This window comes from Triticum urartu, chromosome 5A (genome assembly GCF_056163025.1).
Source record: "Triticum urartu cultivar PI428250 chromosome 5A, HENAU_Tu73, whole genome shotgun sequence".
Classification (NCBI taxonomy): Eukaryota; Viridiplantae; Streptophyta; class Magnoliopsida; order Poales; family Poaceae; genus Triticum; species Triticum urartu.
Window position 1 is genome coordinate 362,820,996 of NC_141877.1, and position 20,133 is coordinate 362,841,128.

General features: G+C 43.8%; 1 protein-coding gene across 1 annotated transcript in view; it reads right to left on the reverse strand.

Annotated features, from left to right (window-relative positions):
- LOC125507032 (uncharacterized) overlaps nucleotides 1–19,846 on the reverse strand; it is a 43,826-nt gene extending 23,980 nt beyond the window's left edge. Inside the window, exon 1 of the mRNA XM_087523961.1 lies at nucleotides 19,735–19,846. Within this exon, the coding sequence (XP_087380087.1) occupies nucleotides 19,735–19,846 (112 nt within the window). The remainder of the gene's footprint in view (nucleotides 1–19,734) is intronic.
- Nucleotides 19,847–20,133: the final 287 nt, after the last annotated feature.

A 20,133-nucleotide genomic window follows, 5' to 3' on the forward strand; every position in this document is an offset into this window, starting at 1 on the left:
CCTTTGGCTTGACGTTGAAAGTCTTAAGCCATAGGCCGAAATGGGGGCGGATGCGGAGGAACGCCTCACACACGACGATGAATGCCGAGATGTTGAGGACGAAGTTCGGAGCCAGATCGTGGAAATCCAGGCCGTAGTAGAACATGAGCCCCCGGACAAATGGATGCAGAGGGAAGCCCAGTCCACGGAGGAAATGGGGGAGGAATACCACCCTCTCATGGGGCCCAGGAGTGGGGATGAGCTGCCCCTTTTCGGGAAGCCGGTGCGCGATGTCGCTAGCCAGATATCCGGCCTTCCTCAGCTTTTTGATGTGTCCCTCCGTGATGGAGGAGACCATCCACTTGCCTCCCGCTCCGGACATGACTGGAGAAGGTTGAGGTGGTAGTGCGGACTTGGGCGCTGGAGCTCGAGTGCGCAAGAATGGATAGGCAAAGGAGGAAGAAGGCGTGGGTGAAAAGGTGGATCCTTATCCCCTTATATGGGTGGGCACAACTACGTGTCCCCACCAGCCTGGTAAAACTCGCTTATCTCCAAGCGCCGTAATCAATGGCGCGGTTGGGTTACCCACGCCCGTATTAATGAGAATCCCGGAATAAGGGGACACGATCTCTGCTTTAACAAGACGTGCCAAGGAAACCGCCTCGCATAACGTGCTAAGATGGGACAGTAAAACGGTTTGAATAAAAGCTTGGCCGTGGTGTGATGTCACACTACGGAGTACATCAGCAGATTAGATTTGTGTAAATATTGTTCTCTCTATGGCAATATGTGGAAACTTATTTTGCAGAGCCGGACACTATCTTTGTGTTCAAAATCTTCTATGAAGTACTTGCAGGAGGAACCCGCCTTGCAATGCCGAAGACAATCTGCGCACCGGACTCGTCGTCATTGAAGCCTGGTTCAGGGGCTACTGAGGGAGTCCTGGATTAGGGGGTGTTCGGATAGCCGAACTATACCTTCAGCCGGACTCCTGGACTATGAAGATACAAGATTGAAGACTCCGTCCCGTGTCCGGAAGGGACTTTCCTTGGCGTGGAAGGCAAGCTTGGCGATACGGATGTTCAGATCTCCTACCATTGTAACCGACTCTATGTAACCCTAACCCTCTCCGGTGTCTATATAAACCGGAGGGTTTTAGTCCGTAGGACAACATACACATCAACAATAATACCATAGGCTAGCTTCTAGGGTTTAGCCTCTCTGATCTCGTGGTAGATCTACTCTTGTACTACCCATATCATCAATACTAATCAAGCAGGACGTAGGGTTTTACCTCCATCGAGAGGGCCCGAACGTGGGTAAAACTTCGTGTCCCTTGCCTCCTGTTACCATCCGGCCTAGACGCACAGTTCGGGACCCCTACCTGAGATCCGCCGGTTTTGACACTGACAAAGATCTTTATCGATCAAATCACATAACAACATACGTTGTTCCCTTTGTCATCGGTATGTTACTTGCTCGAGATTCGATCATCGGTATCATCATACCTAGTTCAATCTCATCACCGGCAAGTCTCCTTACTCGTTCCGTAATGCATCATCCCGTGGCTAACTCATTAGACACATTGCTTGCAAGGCTCATAGTGATGTGCATTACCGAGAGGGCCTAGAGATACCTCTCCGATATACGGAGTGACAAATCCTAATCTCGATCTATGCCAACTCAACAAACACCATCGCATACACCTATAGAGCATCTTTATAATCACCCAGTTACGTTGTGACGTTTGATAGCACACAAGGTGTTCCTCCGATATTCGGGAGTTGCATAATCTCATAGTCTGAGGAACATGTATAAGTTATGAAGAAAGCAATAGCAGAAAAAACTAAACAATCATTATGCTAAGCTAACGAATGGGTCTTGTCCATCACATCATTCTCTAATGATGTGATCCCATTCTTCAAATGACAACACATGTCTATGGCTAGGAAACTTAACCATCTTTGATTAACGAGATAGTCAAGTAGAGGCATACTAGGGACACTCTGTTTTTCTATGTATTCACACATGTACTAATTTTTCGGTTAATACAATTCTAGCATGAATAATAAACATTTATCATGATATAAGGAAATATAAATAACGACTTTATTATTGCCTCTAGGGCATATTTCCTTCAGTCTCCCACTTGCACTAGAGTCAATAATCTAGATTACACAGTAATGATTCTAACACCCATGGAGTCTTGGTGCTGATCATGTTTTGCTCGTGAGAGAGGCTTAGCCAACGAGTCTGCAACATTTAGATCCATATGTATCTTGCAAATCTCTATGTCTCCCTCCTTGACTTGATCGCGAATGGAATTGAAGCATCTCTTGATGTGCTTGGTCTTCTTGTGAAATCTGGATACCTTTGCCAAGGCAATTGCACTAGTATTGTCACAAAAGATTTTCATTGGACCCGATGCACTAGGTATCACACCAAGATCGGATATGAACTCCTTCATTTGCTGCTCCTGAAGCAGCTATATACTCCGCTTCACACGTAGATCCCGCCACGACGCTTTGGTTAGAAGTGCACCAACTAACAGCCCCACCATTCAGTAAAAATACATATCCGGTTTGTGACTTAGAGTCATCCGGACCAGTGTCAAAGCTTGCATCGACGTAACTATTTACGACGAGCTCTTTGTCACCTCCATAAACGAGAAACATATCATTAGTCCTTTTCAGGTATTTTAGGATGTTCTTGACTGCTGTCCAATGACCCCCTTCTGGATTACTTTGGTACCTCCCTGCTAAACTAATAGCAAGGCACACATCAGGTCTGGTACACAACATTGCATACATGATAGAACCTATGGCTGAGGTATAGGGAATGACTTTCATTTTCTCTCTATCTTTTGCAGTGGTCGGGCATTGAGTCTGACTCAACTTCACACCTTGTAACACAGGCAAGAACCCTTTCTTTGACCGATCCATTTTGAACTTCTTCAAAACTTTATCAAGGTATGTGCTTTGTGAAAGTCCAATTAAGCGTCTTGATCTATCTCTATAGATCTTGATGCCCAATATATAAGCAGCTTCACCGAGGTCTTTCATTGAAAAATTCTTATTCAAGTATCCTTTTATGCTATTCAGAAATACAGTACCATTTCGATCAACATTATGTAATCCACATATAATATCAGAAATGCTACAGACCTCCCACTCACTTTCTTGTAAATACAGGCTTCTCCAAAAGTCTGTATAAAACCATATGCTTTGATCACACTATCAAAGCATATATTCCAACTCCGAGAGGCTTGCACCAGTCCATAAATGGATCGGTGGAGCTTGCACACTTTGTTAGCACCTTTTGGATCGACAAAACCTTCTGGTTGCATCATATACAACTCTTCTTTAAGATATCCATTAAGGAATGCAGTTTTGACATCCATTTGCCAAATTTCATAATTATAAAATGCGGAAATTGCTAACATGATTCAGACAGACTTAAGCATTGCTACGGGTGAGAAGGTCTCATCATAGTCAACTCCTTGAACTTGTCGAAAACCTTTCGCAACAAGTTGAGCTTTGTAGACAGTAACATTACCGTCAGCGTCAGTCTTCTTCTTGAAGATCCATTTATTCTCTATTGCTTGCCAATCATCGGGCAAGTCAACCAAAGTCCATACTTTGTTCTCATATTGAAGGAAATATGCCCTAGAGGCAATAATAAAGTTGTTATTTATATTTCCTTATATCATGATAAATGTTTATTATTCATGCTAGAATTGTATTAACCTAAAACTTAGTACATGTGTGAATACATATACAAACAGAGTGTCACTAGTTTTCCTCTTCTTGACTAGCTCGTTGAATCAATGATGGTTATGTTTCCTAACCATAGACATGAGTTGTCATTTGATTAACGGGATCACATCATTAGAGAATGATGTGATTGACTTGACCCATCCGTTAGCTTAGCACCATGATCGTTTAGTTTGTTGCTATTGCTTTCTCCATAACTATACGTGTTCCTATGACTATGAGATCATGCAACTCCCCAATACCGGAGGAACACTTTGTGTGCTACCAAACGTCACAACGTAACTGGGTGATTATAAAGGTGCTCTACAGGTGTCTCCGATGGTGTTTGTTGAGTTGGCATGAATCAAGATTAGAATTTGTCACTCTGATTGTCGGAGAGGTATCTCTGGGCCCTCTCGATAATGTACACCACAATAAGCCTTGCAAGCGATGTAGCTAATGAGTTAGTTACGGGATGTAGCATTACAGAACGAGTAAAGAGACTTGCCGGTAACAAGATTGAACTAGGTATTGAGATACCGATGATCGAATCTCGGGCAAGTAACATACCGATGACAAAGGGAACAATGTATACCGTTGTGCGGTTTGACCGATAAAGATCTTCATAGAATATGTAGGAGCCAATATGAGCATCCAGGTTCCGCTATTGGTTATTGACTGGAGACATGTCTTGGTCATGTCTACATAGTTCTCGAACCCGTAGGGTCCGCACGCTTAACATTCGGTGACGATCGGTATTATGAGTTTATGTGTTTTGATGTACCGAAGGTAGTTCGGAGTCCCGAATTTGATCACGGACATGACTAGGAGTCTCGGAATGGTCGAGACGTAAAAGATCGATATATTGGAAGCCTATATTTGGACATCGGAATGGTTTCGAGTGGTTCGGGCATTTTTCTGGAGTACCGGGAGGTTACCGGAACCCCAGGGGGAGTATATGGGCCTTATTGGGCCTTAGTGGAATGGAGGAGAGGGAAGGGAAAATAGGGAGGCGTGCCCCCCAAGCCCAGTCCGAATTGGGAGGGGGGACGGCCTCCCTTTCCTTCCTCCCCCTCTCCTCCTTCCTTCCTCTCCTACTCCTACTTGGAAGGGTGGGAATCCTACTCCCGGAGGGAGTAGGACTCCCCTAGGGCGCGCCATAGAGAGGGCCGGCCCTCCCCCTCCTCCACTCCTTTATATATGGGGGAGGGGGGCACCCCATAGATACACAAGTTGATCATTGATCTTTTAGCCGTGTGCGGTGCCCCCTCCACCATAATCCACCTCGGTTATATCGTAGCGGTGCTTAGGCGAAGCCCTGTTCTGGTAGAATCATCATCACCGTCATCACGTCGTCGTGCTGACGAAACTCTCCCTTGAAGCTCTACTGGATCGTGAGTTCGCGGGACGTCACCGAGCTGAACGTGTGCAGATCACGGAGGTGTCGTACCTTCGGTGCTAGATCGGTCGATCAGGAAGACGTATGACTACATCAACCATGTTGTCGTAACGCTTCCGCTTACGGTCTATGAGGGTACGTAGACGATACTCTCCCCTCTCGTTGCTATGCATCACCATGATCTTGCGTGTTCGTAGATTTTTTTTTGAAATTACTGCGTTCCCCAACAGTGGCATCCGAGCCAGGTTTATGCGTAGATGTTATATGCACGAGTAGAACACAAAGGAGTTGTGGGCGTGGGTATATACATATTGCTTGCCATCACTAGTTGATTCTTGATTCGGCGGCATTGTTGGATGAAGCGGCCCAGACCGACATTACGCGTATGCTTATGCGAGACTGGTTCTACCGACATGCTTTGCACACAGGTGGCTAGTGGGTGTCTGTTTCTCCAACTTTAGTTGAATCGGATTCAATGAACAGGGTTCTTTCTGAAGATTAAAAAGCAATCACTATACCGCGTTGTGGTTTTTGATGCGTAGGTAAGAACGGTTCTTGCTCAGCCCGTAGCAGCCACGTAAAACTTGCAACAACAAAGTACAGGACGTCTAACTTGTTTTTGCAGGGCATGTTGTGATGTGATATGGTCAAGACATGATGCTAAATTTTATTGTATGAGATGATCATGCTTTGTAACACAGTTATCGGCAACTGGGAGGAGCCATATGGTTGTCGCTCTATTGTATGAAATGCAATCGCCATGTAATTGCTTTACTTTATCACTAAGCGGTAGCGATAGTCGTAGAGGCAATAGTTAGCGAGATGACAATGATGCTTCGATGGAGATCAAGGTGTCAAGCCGGTGACGATGGTGATCATGATGGTGCTTTGGAGATGGAGATCAAAGGCACAATATGATGATGGCCATATCATATCACTTATATTGATTGCATGTGATGTTTATCCTTTACGCATCTTATTTTTCTTAGTTCGGCGGTAGCATTATAAGATGATCTCTCACTAAATTTCAAGGTATAAGTGTTCCCCCTGAGTATGCATCATTGCTACAGTTCGTTGTGCCAAACACCACGTGATGGTCGGGTGTGATAAGCTCTACGTTCACATACAACGGGTGCAAGCCAGTTTTGCACATGCAGAATACTCGAGTTAAACTTGACGAGCCTAGCATATGCAGATATGGCCTCGGAACACTGGAGACCGAAAGGTCGAGCGTGAATCATATAGTAGATATGATCAACATAGTGATGTTCACCATTGAAAACTACTCCATCTCACGTGATGATCGGACATGGTTTAGTTGATATGGATCACGTGATCACTTAGATGATTAGAGAGATGTCTATCTAAGTGGGAGTTCTTAAGTAATTTGATTAATTGAACTTTAATTTATCATGAACTTAGTACCTGATAGTATTTTGCATGTCTATGTTGTTGTAGATAGATGGCTGATACGTCTCCAACGTATCTATAATTTTTGATTGTTCCATGCTATATTATATCCTGTTTTGGAAATTATTGGGCTTTATTATACACTTTTATATTATTTTTGGGACTAACCTATTAACTGGAGGCCCAACCCAGAATTGCTGTTTTTTTGCCTATTAGGGTTTCGCAGAAAAAGAATATCAAACGGAGTCCAAACGGAATGAAACCTTCGGAAACCTTCGGGACTTGGACCCTACGTCAAGCAATCAACAAGGAAGGCATGAGGTAGGGGGTCGCGCCTACCCCCCCAGGCGCGCCCTCCACCCTCGTGGGGCCCATGTTGCTCCACCGACGTACTCCTTCCTCCTATATATACCTACGTACCCCCAAATTACCAGATACGGAGCCAAAACCCTAATTCCACCGCCGTAACTTTCTGTATCCACGAGATCCCATCTTGGGGCCTTTTCCGAAGCTCCGCCGAAGGGGGTATCAATCACGGAGGGCTTCTACATCAACACCATAGCCTCTCCGATGAAGTGTGAGTAGTTTACTTCAGACCTACGGGTCCATAGTTATTAGCCAGATGGCTTCTTCTCTCTTTTTGGATCTCAATACAAAGTTCTCCCCCTCTCTTGTGGATATCTATTCGATGTAATCTTCTTTTGCGGTGTGTTTGTTGAGATCGATGAATTGTGGGTTTATGATCAAGTTTATCTATGAACAATATTTGAATCTTCTCTGAATTATTTTATGTATGATTGGTTATCTTTGCAAGTCTTTCCGAATTATCAGTTTGGTTTGGCTTACTATATTGATCTTTATTGCAATGGGAGAAGTGCTTAGCTTTGGGTTCAATCTTGCGGTGTCCTTTCCCAGTGACAATAGGGGAAGCAAGGCACATATTGTATTGTTGCCATCGAGGATAACAAGATGGGGTTTATATCATATTGCATGAGTTTATCCCTCTACATCATGTCATCTTGCTTAAAGCGTTACTCTGTTCTCTTGAACTTAATACTCTAGATGCATGCTGGATAGCGGTCGATGTGTGGAGTAATAGTAGTAGATGCAGGCAGGAGTCGGTCTACTTGTCTTGGACGTGATGCCTATATACATGATCATACCTAGATATTCTCATAACTATGCTCAATTCTGTCAATTGCTCAATAGTAATTTGTTCACCCATCGTAATACTTATGCTCTCGAGAGAAGCCTCTAGTGAAACCTATGGCCCCCGGGTCTATTTTCCATCATATTAATCTTCCAATACTTAGTTATTTCCTTTGCCATTTATTTTACTTGCATCTTTATTTCTCTTTATCATAAAAACACCAAAAACATTATCTTATCATATCTATCAGATATCACGCTCGTAGGTGACCGTGAAGGGATTGACAACCCCTTTATCGCGTTGGTTGCGAGGAGTTTATTTGTTTGTGTAGGTGCGAGGGACTCGTGCGTGGCCTCCTACTGGATTGATACCTTGGTTTTCAAAAACTGAGGGAAATACTTACGCTGCTCTACTGCATCACCCTTTCCTCTTCAAGGGAAAACCAACGCAGTGCTCAAGAGGTAGCAATGGCCCGTGCTGTTGTTCCGTTGAATTTTAATGCGTTCCTAGAGAAAGATAAGTTGAAAGATGATGGTAGCAACTACACAGACTGGGTCCGTAACTTGAGGATTATCCTCATTGCTGCACAGAAGAATTACGTCCTGGAAGCACCGCTAGGTGACAAACCCGCTACAGGAGCAACGCCAGATGTTATGAACACCTGGCAGAGCAAAGTTGATGACTACTCGATAGTTCAATGTGCCATGCTTTATGGCTTAGAACCGGGACTTCAACGACATTTTGAACATCATGGAGCATATGAGATGTTCCGAGAGTTGAAGTTAATATTTCAAGCAAATGCCCGGATTGAGAGATATGAAGTCTCTAATAAGTTCTACAGCTGCAAGATGGAGGAGAATAGTTCTGTCAGTGAACATATACTCAGAATGTCTGGGTACCACAACCACTTGAGTCAACCGGGAGTTAATTTTCCTGATGATAGTGTCATTGACAGAGTTCTTCTTTCACTGCCACCAAGCTACAAGAGCTTCATGATGAACTATAATATGCAAGGGATGGATAAAACGATTCCCGAGCTCTTCGCAATGCTAAAGGCTGCGGAGGTAGAAATCAAGAAGGAACATCAAGTGTTGATGGTCAACAAGACCACCAGTCTCAAGAAAAAGGGTAAAGGGAAGAAGGGTAACTTCAAGAAGAAAAGCAAGCCAGTTGCTGCGCAAGTGAAGAAACCCAAGTCTGGACCTAAGCCTGAGACTGAGTGTTTCTACTGCAAAGGAACTGGTCATTGGAAGCGGGACTACCCCAAGTATTTGGAGGAGAAGAAGGATGTCAAAGTGAAAGGTATATTTGATATACATGTTATTGATGTGTACCTTAGTAATGCTCGCAGTAGTTCCTGGGTATTTGATACTGGTTCAGTGCTAACATTTGCAACTCAAAACAGGGGCTACGGATTAAGCGAAGATTGGCTAAGGACGAGGTGACGATGCACGTGGGAAATGGTTCCAAAGTCGATGTGATCGCCGTCGGCATGCTACCTCTACATCTACCTTCGGGATTAGTATTAGACCTAAATAATTGTTATTTGGTGCCAGCGTTGAGCATGAACACTATATCTGGATCTTGTTTGATTCGAGACGGTTATTCATTTAAATCAGAAAATAATGGTTGTTCTATTTATATGAGTAATATCTTTTATGGTCATGCACCCCAGATGAGTGGTCTATTTTTACTAAATCTTGATAGTAGTTATACACATGTTCATAGTATTGAAGCCAAAAGATGCAGAGTTGATAATGATAGTGCAACTTATTTGTGGCACTCCCGTTTAGGTCATATTGGTGTAAAGCGCATGAAGAAACTCCATTCTGATGGACTTATGGAATCACTTGGTACTTGCAAACCATGCCTCATGGGCAAGATGACTAAAACTCCGTTCTCCGAAACAATGGAGCGAGCAACAGAGTTATTGGAAATCATACATATTGATGTGTGTGGTCCAATGAACATTGAAGCTCGCGGCAGATATCATCATTTTCTCACCTTCACAGATGATTTGAGCAGATATGGGTATATCTACTTAATGAAACATAAGTCCGAAACATTTGAAAGGTTCAAAGAATTTCAGAGTGAAGTGGAAAATCATCGTAACAAGAAAATCAAGTTTCTACGATTTGATCGTGGAGGCGAATATTTGAGTTATGAGTTTGGACTTCATTTGTAACAATGTGGAATAGTTTTGCAACTCATGCCACCTGGAACACCACAACGTAGTGGTGTGTCCGAATGTCATAATCGTACTTTACTAGATATGGTGCGATCTATGATCTCTCTCACTAATTTACCACTATCATTTTCGGGTTACGCTTTAGAGACTACTGCATTCACGTTAAATAGGGCACCATCTAAATCCGTTGAGACAACATCTTATGAACTGTGGTTTGACAAGAAACCCAAGTTGTCGTTTCTTAAAGTTTGGGGCTGCGATGCTTATGTGAAAAAGCTTCAACCTGATAAGCTCGAACCCAAATCAGAGAAATGTGTCTTCATAGGATACCCAAAGGAGACTATTGGGTACACCTTCTATCATAGATCCGAAGGTAAGACATTCATTGTTAAGAATGGATCCTTTCTAGAGAGGGAGTTTCTCTCGAAAGAAGTGAGTGGGAGGAAAGTAGAACTTGATGAGGTAATTGTACCTTCTCCCTTATTGGAAAGTAGTACATCATTGAAATCAGTTCCAGTGATTCCTACACCAGTAAGTGAGGAAGCTAATGATGATGATCATGAAACTTCTGATCAAGTTACTACTGACCTCGTAGGTCAACCAGAGTAAGATCCGCACCAGAGTGGTAAGGTAATCCTGTTCTGGAAGTCATGTTACTTGACCATGACGAACCTACAAACTATGAGGAAGCGATGATGAGCCCAGATTCCGCAAAATGGCTTGAAGCCATGAAATCTGAGATGGGATCCATTTATGAGAACAAAGTATGGACTTTGGTTGACTTGCCCGATGATCGGCAGGCCATAGAGAATAAATGGATCTTCAAGAAGAAGACTGACGCTGACGGTAATGTTACTGTCTACAAAGCTCGACTTGTTGCGAAAGGTTTTCGACAAGTTCAAGGAGTTGACTACGATGAGACCTTGTCACCCGCAGCGATGCTTAAGTCCGTCCGAATCATGTTAGCAATTGCTGCATTTTATGATTATGAAATTTGCCAAATGGATGTGAAAACTGCATTCCTTAATGGATATCTTAAAGAAGAGTTGTATATGATGCAACCAGAAGGTTTTGTCGATCCAAAATGTGCTAAAAAAGTGTGCAAGCTCCAGCGATCTATGTATGGACTAGTGCAAGCCTCTCGGAGTTGGAATATACGCTTTGATAGTGTGATCAAAGCATATGGTTTTATACAGACTTTTGGAGAAGCCTGCATTTACAAGAAAGTGAGTGGGAGCTCCGTAGCATTTCTGATATTATATGTAGATGACATATTGTTAATAGGAAATGATACTGAATTTCTGAATAGCATAAAAGGATACTTGAATAAGAATTTTTCAATGAAAGACCTCGGTGAAGCTGCTTATATATTGGGCATCAAGATCTATAGAGATAGATCAAGACGCTTAATTGGACTTTCACAAAGCACATACCTTGATAAAGTTTTGAAGACGTTCAAAATGGATCAGGCAAAGAAAGGGTTCTTGCCTGTATTACAAGGTGTGAAGTTGAGTTAGACTCAATGCCCGACCACTGTAGAAGATAGAGAGAAAATGAAAGGTGTTCCCTATGCTTCAGCCATAGGCTCTATGATGTATGCAATTCTGTGTACTAGACCTGATGTGTGCCTTGCTATAAGTTTAGCAGGGAGGTACCAAAGTAATCCAGGAGTGGATCACTGGATAGCGGTCAAGAACATCCTGAAATACTAGAAAAGGACTAAGGATATGTTTCTCGTATATGGAGGTGACAAAGAGCTCGTCGTAAACGGTTACGTCGATGCAAGCTTTGACACTGATCCGGATGACTCTAAGTCACAGACCGGATACGTGTTTTTATTAAATGGAGGAGCTGTAAGTTGGTGCAGTTCGAAGCAGAGCGTCATGGCGGGATCTACGTGTGAAGCGGAATACATAGCTGCTTCAGAAGCAGCAAATGAAGGAGTCTGGATGAAGGAGTTCATATCCGATCTAGGTGTTATACCTAGTGCATCGGGTCCAATGAAAATCTCTTGTGACAATACTGGAGCAATTGCCTTGGCAAAGGAATCCAGATCTCACAAGAGAACCAAGCACATCAAGAAACGCTTCAATTCCATCCGCGATCAAGTCAAGGAGGAAGACATAGAGATTTGCAAGATACATACGGATCTGAATGTTGCGGACCCGTTGACTAAGCCTCTCTCACGAGCAAAACATGATCAACACCAAGACTCCATGGGTGTTAGAATCATTGCAAGGTAATCTAGATTATTGACTCTAGTGCAAGTGGGAGACTGAAGGAAATATGCCCTAGAGGCAATAATAAAGTTGTTATTTATATTTCCTTATATCATGATAAATGTTTATTATTCATGCTAGAATTGTATTAACCGGAAACTTAGTACATGTGTGAATACATAGACAAATAGAGTGTCACTAGTTTGCCTCTACTTGACTAGCTCGTTGAATCAATGATGGTTATGTTTCCTAACCATAGACATGAGTTGTCATTTGATTAACGGGATCACATCATTAGAGAATGATGTGATTGACTTGAACCATCTGTTAGCTTAGCACCATGATTGTTTAGTTTGTTGCTATTGCTTTCTCCATAACTAACATGTTCCTATGACTATGAGATCATGCAACTCCCGAATACCGGAGGAACACTTTGTGTGCTACCAAACGTCACAACGTAACTGGGTGATTATAAAGGTGCTCTACAGGTGTCTCCGATGGTGTTTGTTGAGTTGGCATAAATCAAGATTAGGATTTGTCACTCCGATTGTCAAAGAGGTATCTCTGGGCCCTCTCGGTAATGTACACCACAATAAGCCTTGCAAGCAATGTAGCTAATGAGTTAGTTACGAGATGTAGCATTATGGAATGAGTAAAGAGACTTGCCGGTAACAAGATTGAACTAGGTATTGAGATACCGACGATTGAATCCCGGGCAAGTAACATACCGATGACAAAGGGAACAACGTATACCGTTATGCGGTTTGACCGATAAAGATCTTCGTAGAATATGTAGGATCCAATATGAGCATCCAGGTTCTGCTATTGGTTATTGACCGGAGACATGTCTCGGTCATGTCTACTGCTACCTCTTGAGCACTGCGTTGGATTTCCCCGAAGAGGAGAGGATGATGCAGCAAAGTAGTGTAAGTATTTCCCTCAGTTTTTGAGAACCAAGGTATCAATCCAGTAGGAGGCTACGCATGAGTCCCTCGTACCTACACAAAAACAATAGCTCAACGCAACCAACACGCTTAGGGGTTGTCAACCCCATCACGGTCACTTACGAAAGTGAGATCTGATAGAGATGATAAATAATATTTTTGGTATTTTTGGTATAGAGATGCAAAGTGAAAAGTAAAAGCAAAGTAAAAGCAAAGCAATAATAAAGTGATGGAGATTGATATAATGAGAAAGAGACCCGGGGGCCATAGGTTTCACTAGTGGCTTCTCTCAAGAGCATAAGTATTCTACGGTGGGTGAACAAATTACTGTTGAGCAATTGACAGAATTGAGCATAGTTATGAGAATATCTAGGTACGATCATGTATATAGGCATCACGTCCGAGACAAGTAGACCGACTCCTGCCGGCATCTACTACTATTACTCCACTCATCGACCGCTATCCAGCATGCATCTAGAGTATTAAGTTAAAAACAGAGTAACGCCTTAAGCAAGATGACATGATGTAGAGGGATAGTTTCATGCAATATGGTAAAAACCCCATCTTGTTATCCTTGATGGCAACGATACAATACGTGCCTTGCTGCCCCTTCTGTCACTCGGAAAGGACACCGCAAGATCGAACCCAAAGCTAAGCACTTCTCCCATGGCAAGAACAACCAATCTAGTAGGCCAAACCAAATTGATAATTCGAAGAGACTTGCAAAGATAACCAATCATACATAAAAGAATTCAGAGAAGATTCAAATATTATTCATAGATAGACTTGATCATAAACCCACAATTCATCGGTCTCAACAAACACACCGCAAAAAGAAGATTACATCGAATAGATCTCCACGAGAGAGGGGGAGAACATTGTATTGAGATCCAAAAAGAGAGAAGAAGCCATCTAGCTACTAACTATGGACCCGTAGGTCTGAAGTAAACTACTCACACTTCATCGGAGGGGCTTGGATGATGATGTAGAAGCCCTCCGTGATCGATGCCCCCTCCGGCAGAGCTCCGGAACAGGCCCCAAGATGGGATCTCGTGGATACAGAAAGTTGCGGCGGTGGAATTAGGTTTTTGGCTCCGTCTCTGATCGTTTGGGGGTACGTGGATATATATAGGAGGAAGAAGTACGTCGGTGGAGCTTCGAGGGGCCCACGAGGCAGGGGGCGCGCCCTAGGGGGGGCGCCCTCCACCCTCGTGACCGCCTCGTGGCTTTCTTGACGGAGGGTCCAAGTCTCTTGGATCTTATCTGATGAGAAAATCACGTTTCCGAAGGTTTCATTCCATTTGGACTCCGTTTGATATTCCTTTTCTTCGAAACCCTAAAACAGGCAAAAACAACAATTCTGGGCTGGGCCTCCGGTTAATAGGTTAGTCCCAAAAATAATATAAAAGTGGATAATAAAGCCCAATAATGTCCAAAACAGTAGATAATATAGCATGGAGCAATAAAAAATTATAGATACGTTGGAGACGTATCAAGCATCCCCAAGCTTAATTCCTGCTCATCCTCGAGTAGGTAAATGATAAAAACATAATTTTTGATGCGGAGTGCTACTTGGCATAATTTCAATGTAAATCTTCTTAATTGTGGTATGAATATTCAGATTCGAAAGATTCAAGACAAAAGTTCATGTTGACATAAAAATAATAATACTTCAAGCATACTAACAAAGCAATTATGTCTTCTCAAAATAACATGGCCAAAGAAAGCTATCCCTACAAAATCATATAGTCTGGCTATGCTCTATCTTCACCACACAAAGTATTTAAATCACGCACAACCCCGATGACAAGCCAAGCAATTGTTTCATACTTTTGACATTTTCAAAACTTTTTCGATCTTCACGCAATACATGATCGTGAGCCATGGATATAGCACTATATGTGGAATAGAATGGTGGTTGTGGAGAAGACAAAAGGGAGAAGATAGTCTCACATCAACTAGGCATATCAACGGGCTATGGAGATGCCCATCAATAGATATCAATGTGAGTGAGGGATTGCCATGCAACGGATGCACTAGAGCTATAAGTATATGAAAGCTCAACAAAAGAAACTAAGTGGGTGTGCATCCAACTTGCTTGCTCACGAAGACCTAGGGCATTTTGAGGAAGCCCATCATTGGAATATAGAAGCCAAGTTCTATAATGAAAAATTCCCACTAGTATATGGAAGTGACAGAATGAGAGACTCTCTATCATGAAGATCATGGTGCTACTTTGAAGCACAAGTGTGGTAAAAGGATAGTAACATTGTCCCTTCTCTCTTTTTCTCTCATTTTTTGGGCCTTCTCTTTTTTATAGCCTCTTTTTTTTTGTCCGGAGTCTCATCCCGACTTGTGGGGGAATCATAGTCTCCATCATCCTTTCCTTACTTGGGACAATGCTCTAAAAATGATGATGATCACACTTTTTATTTTTCTTACAACTCAACAATTACAACTCAATACTTAGAACAAAATATGACTCTATATGAAGGCCTCCGGCGGTGTACCGGGATATGCAATGAATCAAGAGTGACATGTATGAAATAATTATGAACGGTGGCTTTGCCACAAATACGATGTCAACTACATGATCATGCTAGCAATATGACAATGATGGAGCGTGTCATAATGAACGGAACGGTGGAAAGTTGCATGTCAATATATCTCGGAATGGCTATGGAAATGCCATGATAGGTAGGTATGGCGGCTGTTTTGAGGAAGGTATTTGGTGGGTGTATGATACCGGCGAAAAGTGCGCGGTATTAGAGAGGCTAGCAATGGTGGAAGGAAGGAAAGTGCGTATAATCCATGGACTCAACATTAGTCATAAAGAACCCATATACTTATTGCAAAAATCTAGAAGTTATCAAAGCAAAGTATTACACGCATGCTCCTAGGGGGATAGATTGGTAGGAAAAGACCATCGCTCGTCCCCGACCGCCACTCATAAGGAAGACAATCAATAAATAAATCATGCTCTGACTTCATCACATAACGGTTCACCATACGTGCATGCTACGGGAATCACAAACTTTAACACAAGCATTTCTCAAATTCACAACTACTCAACTAGCATGACTCTAATATCACCATCCTCATATCTCAAAACAATTATCAAGCATCAATTTTTTCTCAGTATTCAACGCACTCAAAAGAAAGTTTTACAAATCTATACCAAGCATATTATTATTAAGCAAATTACCATGATATTAAGACTCTCAAAATAATCTAAGTGAAGCATGAGAGATCAATAGTTTCTATAAAACAAATCCACCACCGTGCTCTAAAAGATATAAGTGAAGCACTAGAGCAAAATTATATAACTCAAAAGATATAAGTGAAGCACAAAGATTATTCTACCAAATTCCAAATTATGTATGGCTCTCTCAAAAGGTGTGTACAACAAGGATGATTGTGGTAAACTAATAAGAAAAGACTCAAATCATAAAAGACGCTCCAAGCAAAACACATATCATGTGGTGAAAAAAAATATAGCTCCAAGTAAAGTTACCGATAGAAGTAGACGAAAGAGGGGATGCCTTCCGAGGCATCCCCAAGCTTTGGCTTTTAGGTGTCCTTAGATTATCTTGGGGGTGCCATGGGCATCCCCAAGCTTAGGCTCTTGCCGCTCCTTGTTCCATAACCCATCAAATATTTACCCAAAACTTGAAAACTTCACAACACAAAACTTAAAGTAGAAAATCTCGTGAGCTCCGTTAGCGAAAGAAAACAAAAGACCACTTCAAGTGTCAGGACCCCGATTCCAAGTCACATCGATCTAGCCGGTAACACCTCATATCACTTTGCGGCCTCACGCACGGTATTCCCACGGGTGTCGCCTTACCATGGCCCGAGACCGTTTGCGCCTTTTGGCTCACGTATATGATAGTGTCGCTAGCATCCATATGACAAAGAACCCAGGCCGACATGACTAGTCGTGAACCCAAAGTGGCACTAACTTATGGGGACAGGCATACATGAATCAACATCGAGCATGTCGGTCAGCAGCGTGCGAATCCGGGCTATAGCACTGGGCTAACAGGACTCCGGTGAACCGGGCTGTAGCAGGCTAGGCAGGACTCCGGATGTCACCGCGTGACATTTCCCCGAAGGGACAGACACAGGAACGGAGTGAATCACATGCCGGCCAGTCAAGTGTTCCGGAGCAGTAGTGCTGGGCTAGCAGGACTCCGGTGAACCGGGATGTAGCGGACTACTATGGCTCATGGAAGCACAAGACTACATTTCCCCATAAGAGAGGCTACCAAGGATGAACAACTAGGTTGTCGGATCCCACACATACCAAGCATTTCAATCATACACACAATATGCTCAATATGTGCAATACAACATGGCATCACAACAAGACTCTACGACTCAGAGTATTTATTCATTAGGCTCCGAGGAGCCAAGTATTACAAACATGGGTCTCATGACCCAACATACAGAGCATACAAGCAACAAGCACATGCGGAAGCTTAACTTGTCTGAGTACAGACAACTACAAATGAAGAAGGCTCAGAAGCCTGACTATCTACAAGACCCTATTGAGGGTGCAAGACCGTAGCTGAGGTATCAAGCTAAACGTCGAAGTCCACACGGAACTACTAGCGAGACTGACGTCTCTCTACAAAACATAAAATAGGCAAACATGAGTACAAATGTACCCAGCAAGACTTACATCAGAACGAGCTACATATGCATCAATATCTACAAAGGGGGGTGGTGGAGTTTGACTGCAGCAAGCCAGCTTTGACTCAGTGGCTAACCTAAACTATGACTACAAGTAACTCTTTTGAGGTGGCACACACGAGTCCACATATTCACCATACCAATACACCACTATGGATCCGCTCCCGTCTCCCTACGAGAACGCCATCCATAGCACTCACGCTTATCTTGCACATTTTAGAGTATCCACTTTCACTTGTCTATGAACTATGCAAGGGGTCCAAGTTTCCATATCCGAGGAATCCGGCTATTCGAATAGATAATGATAACCCTGCAGGGGTGTACTTCTTCACACACGCTCTCGCCACTTACCACCATGTACAGATCGTGTATCTCGGCAACCTTCAAGCGGAAGCCTGGCGAGGGAGTCGGCCACGACCTGACTAACCAACAAGTCTCTAGTCCAGGTTTATCGCCTATTCGGGTTCCATCCGCAAGGAGATCCGGCCGGGGTGTCGCTCATGGCCCCAAACGATGTGAGCAGGGTTCCCAAGCCCACCATCTGGGTGACACTTGGTACACCGGGCCACTGTGCCTAGTCTGTCCCAAGCCCACCTGTACCGGGTGCCACCTGGTAGACTACTAACACTACCTACAAACACCAGAAACTAGTTGCAACTCCTGGACAGAGATCAGGTTGATTAATAAGTCGAGGGAGCTTGGAGCGCCCGGAGCCCAATGTGTGGTAGTAACTGTTCATGGGTCACAAACACAGAACTCAGTTCCTGAGGACGACTACAATGAGACAACCCACCATGTACTCCTACATGGCCTCTCACCGCTACCTTTACCAAATCGTGTTCACACACTTAGCTCTCAACGGTAGGACATGTTCACCATGTTCCAATTCATTCCCGATGAATCAGACTTGACTCAACTCTAAGCAGTAGCAGGCATGACAACAAGCATGAATGAGTAGGCACATCAGGGCTCAAACAATTCCTACTCATGCTAGTGGGTTTCATCTATTTACTATGGCAATGACAGGTCATGCAGGGGAAAGGGGTTCAACTACCGCATCATGCAACAGTTGAATCGTTGTTGTCCTAATGCAGTAAAAGAGAGCAGGAGGAGAGAGTGGGATTGTATCGGAATGAACAAGGGGGTTTTGCTTGCCTGGCACTTCTGAAGATAGTATAGCTCTTCATCGGTGTCATCGAACTCATTGTCGAAACCACGTCTACTAAGAGGGGACAAACACCGGCAAATGAGAGGGGACACAATCAATGCAATGCAACAATATGATGCATGATTATGACATGGCAATATTTTGTGATTTGAGCTAATGCAACTAAAACTAGATTAAATGAAGTTGGTTTGAACCAGAGATTCAAATTCAACTCCATATGTGATTATTTAAATGCCCCTTGTTTGATTTAACCTGATCAGTAGGCATAAGTTGTTCAAACATGCATGAAAATGCCATATTCATATTCTTTGGATTTTTCTGATCATTTTTCATATATAATTTATTTCATTCTGAGCTACGGTTGAATTTCTATGATTTTTGGAAGTTTAAAGCAATTTCAGGGATTTCCAGAATTGTTTTTAATCCAGAAATTACATTATTGCGTCAGCACTGCGTCAGGGTGACGTCGACAGTCAACAAGCGTCGACCAGGTCAAACTTGACCAGTGGGACCCACTGGTCAGTGACCCAGTCAACTAACTAAGTTAGTTAGCCCTAACTAACTGGGCAGGGCCCACTAGTCAGTGACTGTAGTAACTAACCTAACTAGTTAATTAGTGCTAACTAGAGTAATTAGTCGGGCGGGGCTCGCAAGTTAGTGAGAGAGAGGGGGAGGTCAAACCGGGTAGTGGGGTCAACCCACGCCGGTCAACGGGTCAGCGGTCGCCGGCGTTTAGCCGCCGGTGAGTCCAGACGCGGCGGAGCGCGTCGGGATCGCTTCCCCGGCGCCCAAACGAGCAGCGAGGGTAGCTGTGGGGAGCTGGAGCTCACCCGCATCCAGCGTGGCATGTGGTGGCAGCGGGGACGGCCGGAGCTCGCCGGAAACGAGCTCGGGGCGGCGGCGGCGTTCGGGTGAGCGCGGTGATGCAGAAGCAGTGGTCATGGAAGCGCGTGCGTGACCCCTACATCGGCTACGCGAGGCAGCGAGTGTGTTGGACACGACGCCTGGACGAAATGGTCGCCGGAGTCGTGTCGGCGGCGAGTGCAGGCGGCGGCGCAGTCGGGCGAGAGGGGCGTGGCGGCTACAGAGTGCAAGAGAGAGAACGGAGAGGGGAGGATGATCAGAAGCTCACATAGAACACGACGAGCGGGTCGGTGAGCTCGGGGAGGGTCTGATGAGGACGGGAGGTCGCCGGCGATCTCGGCGTCCGAACGATGAAGACGAGGTCA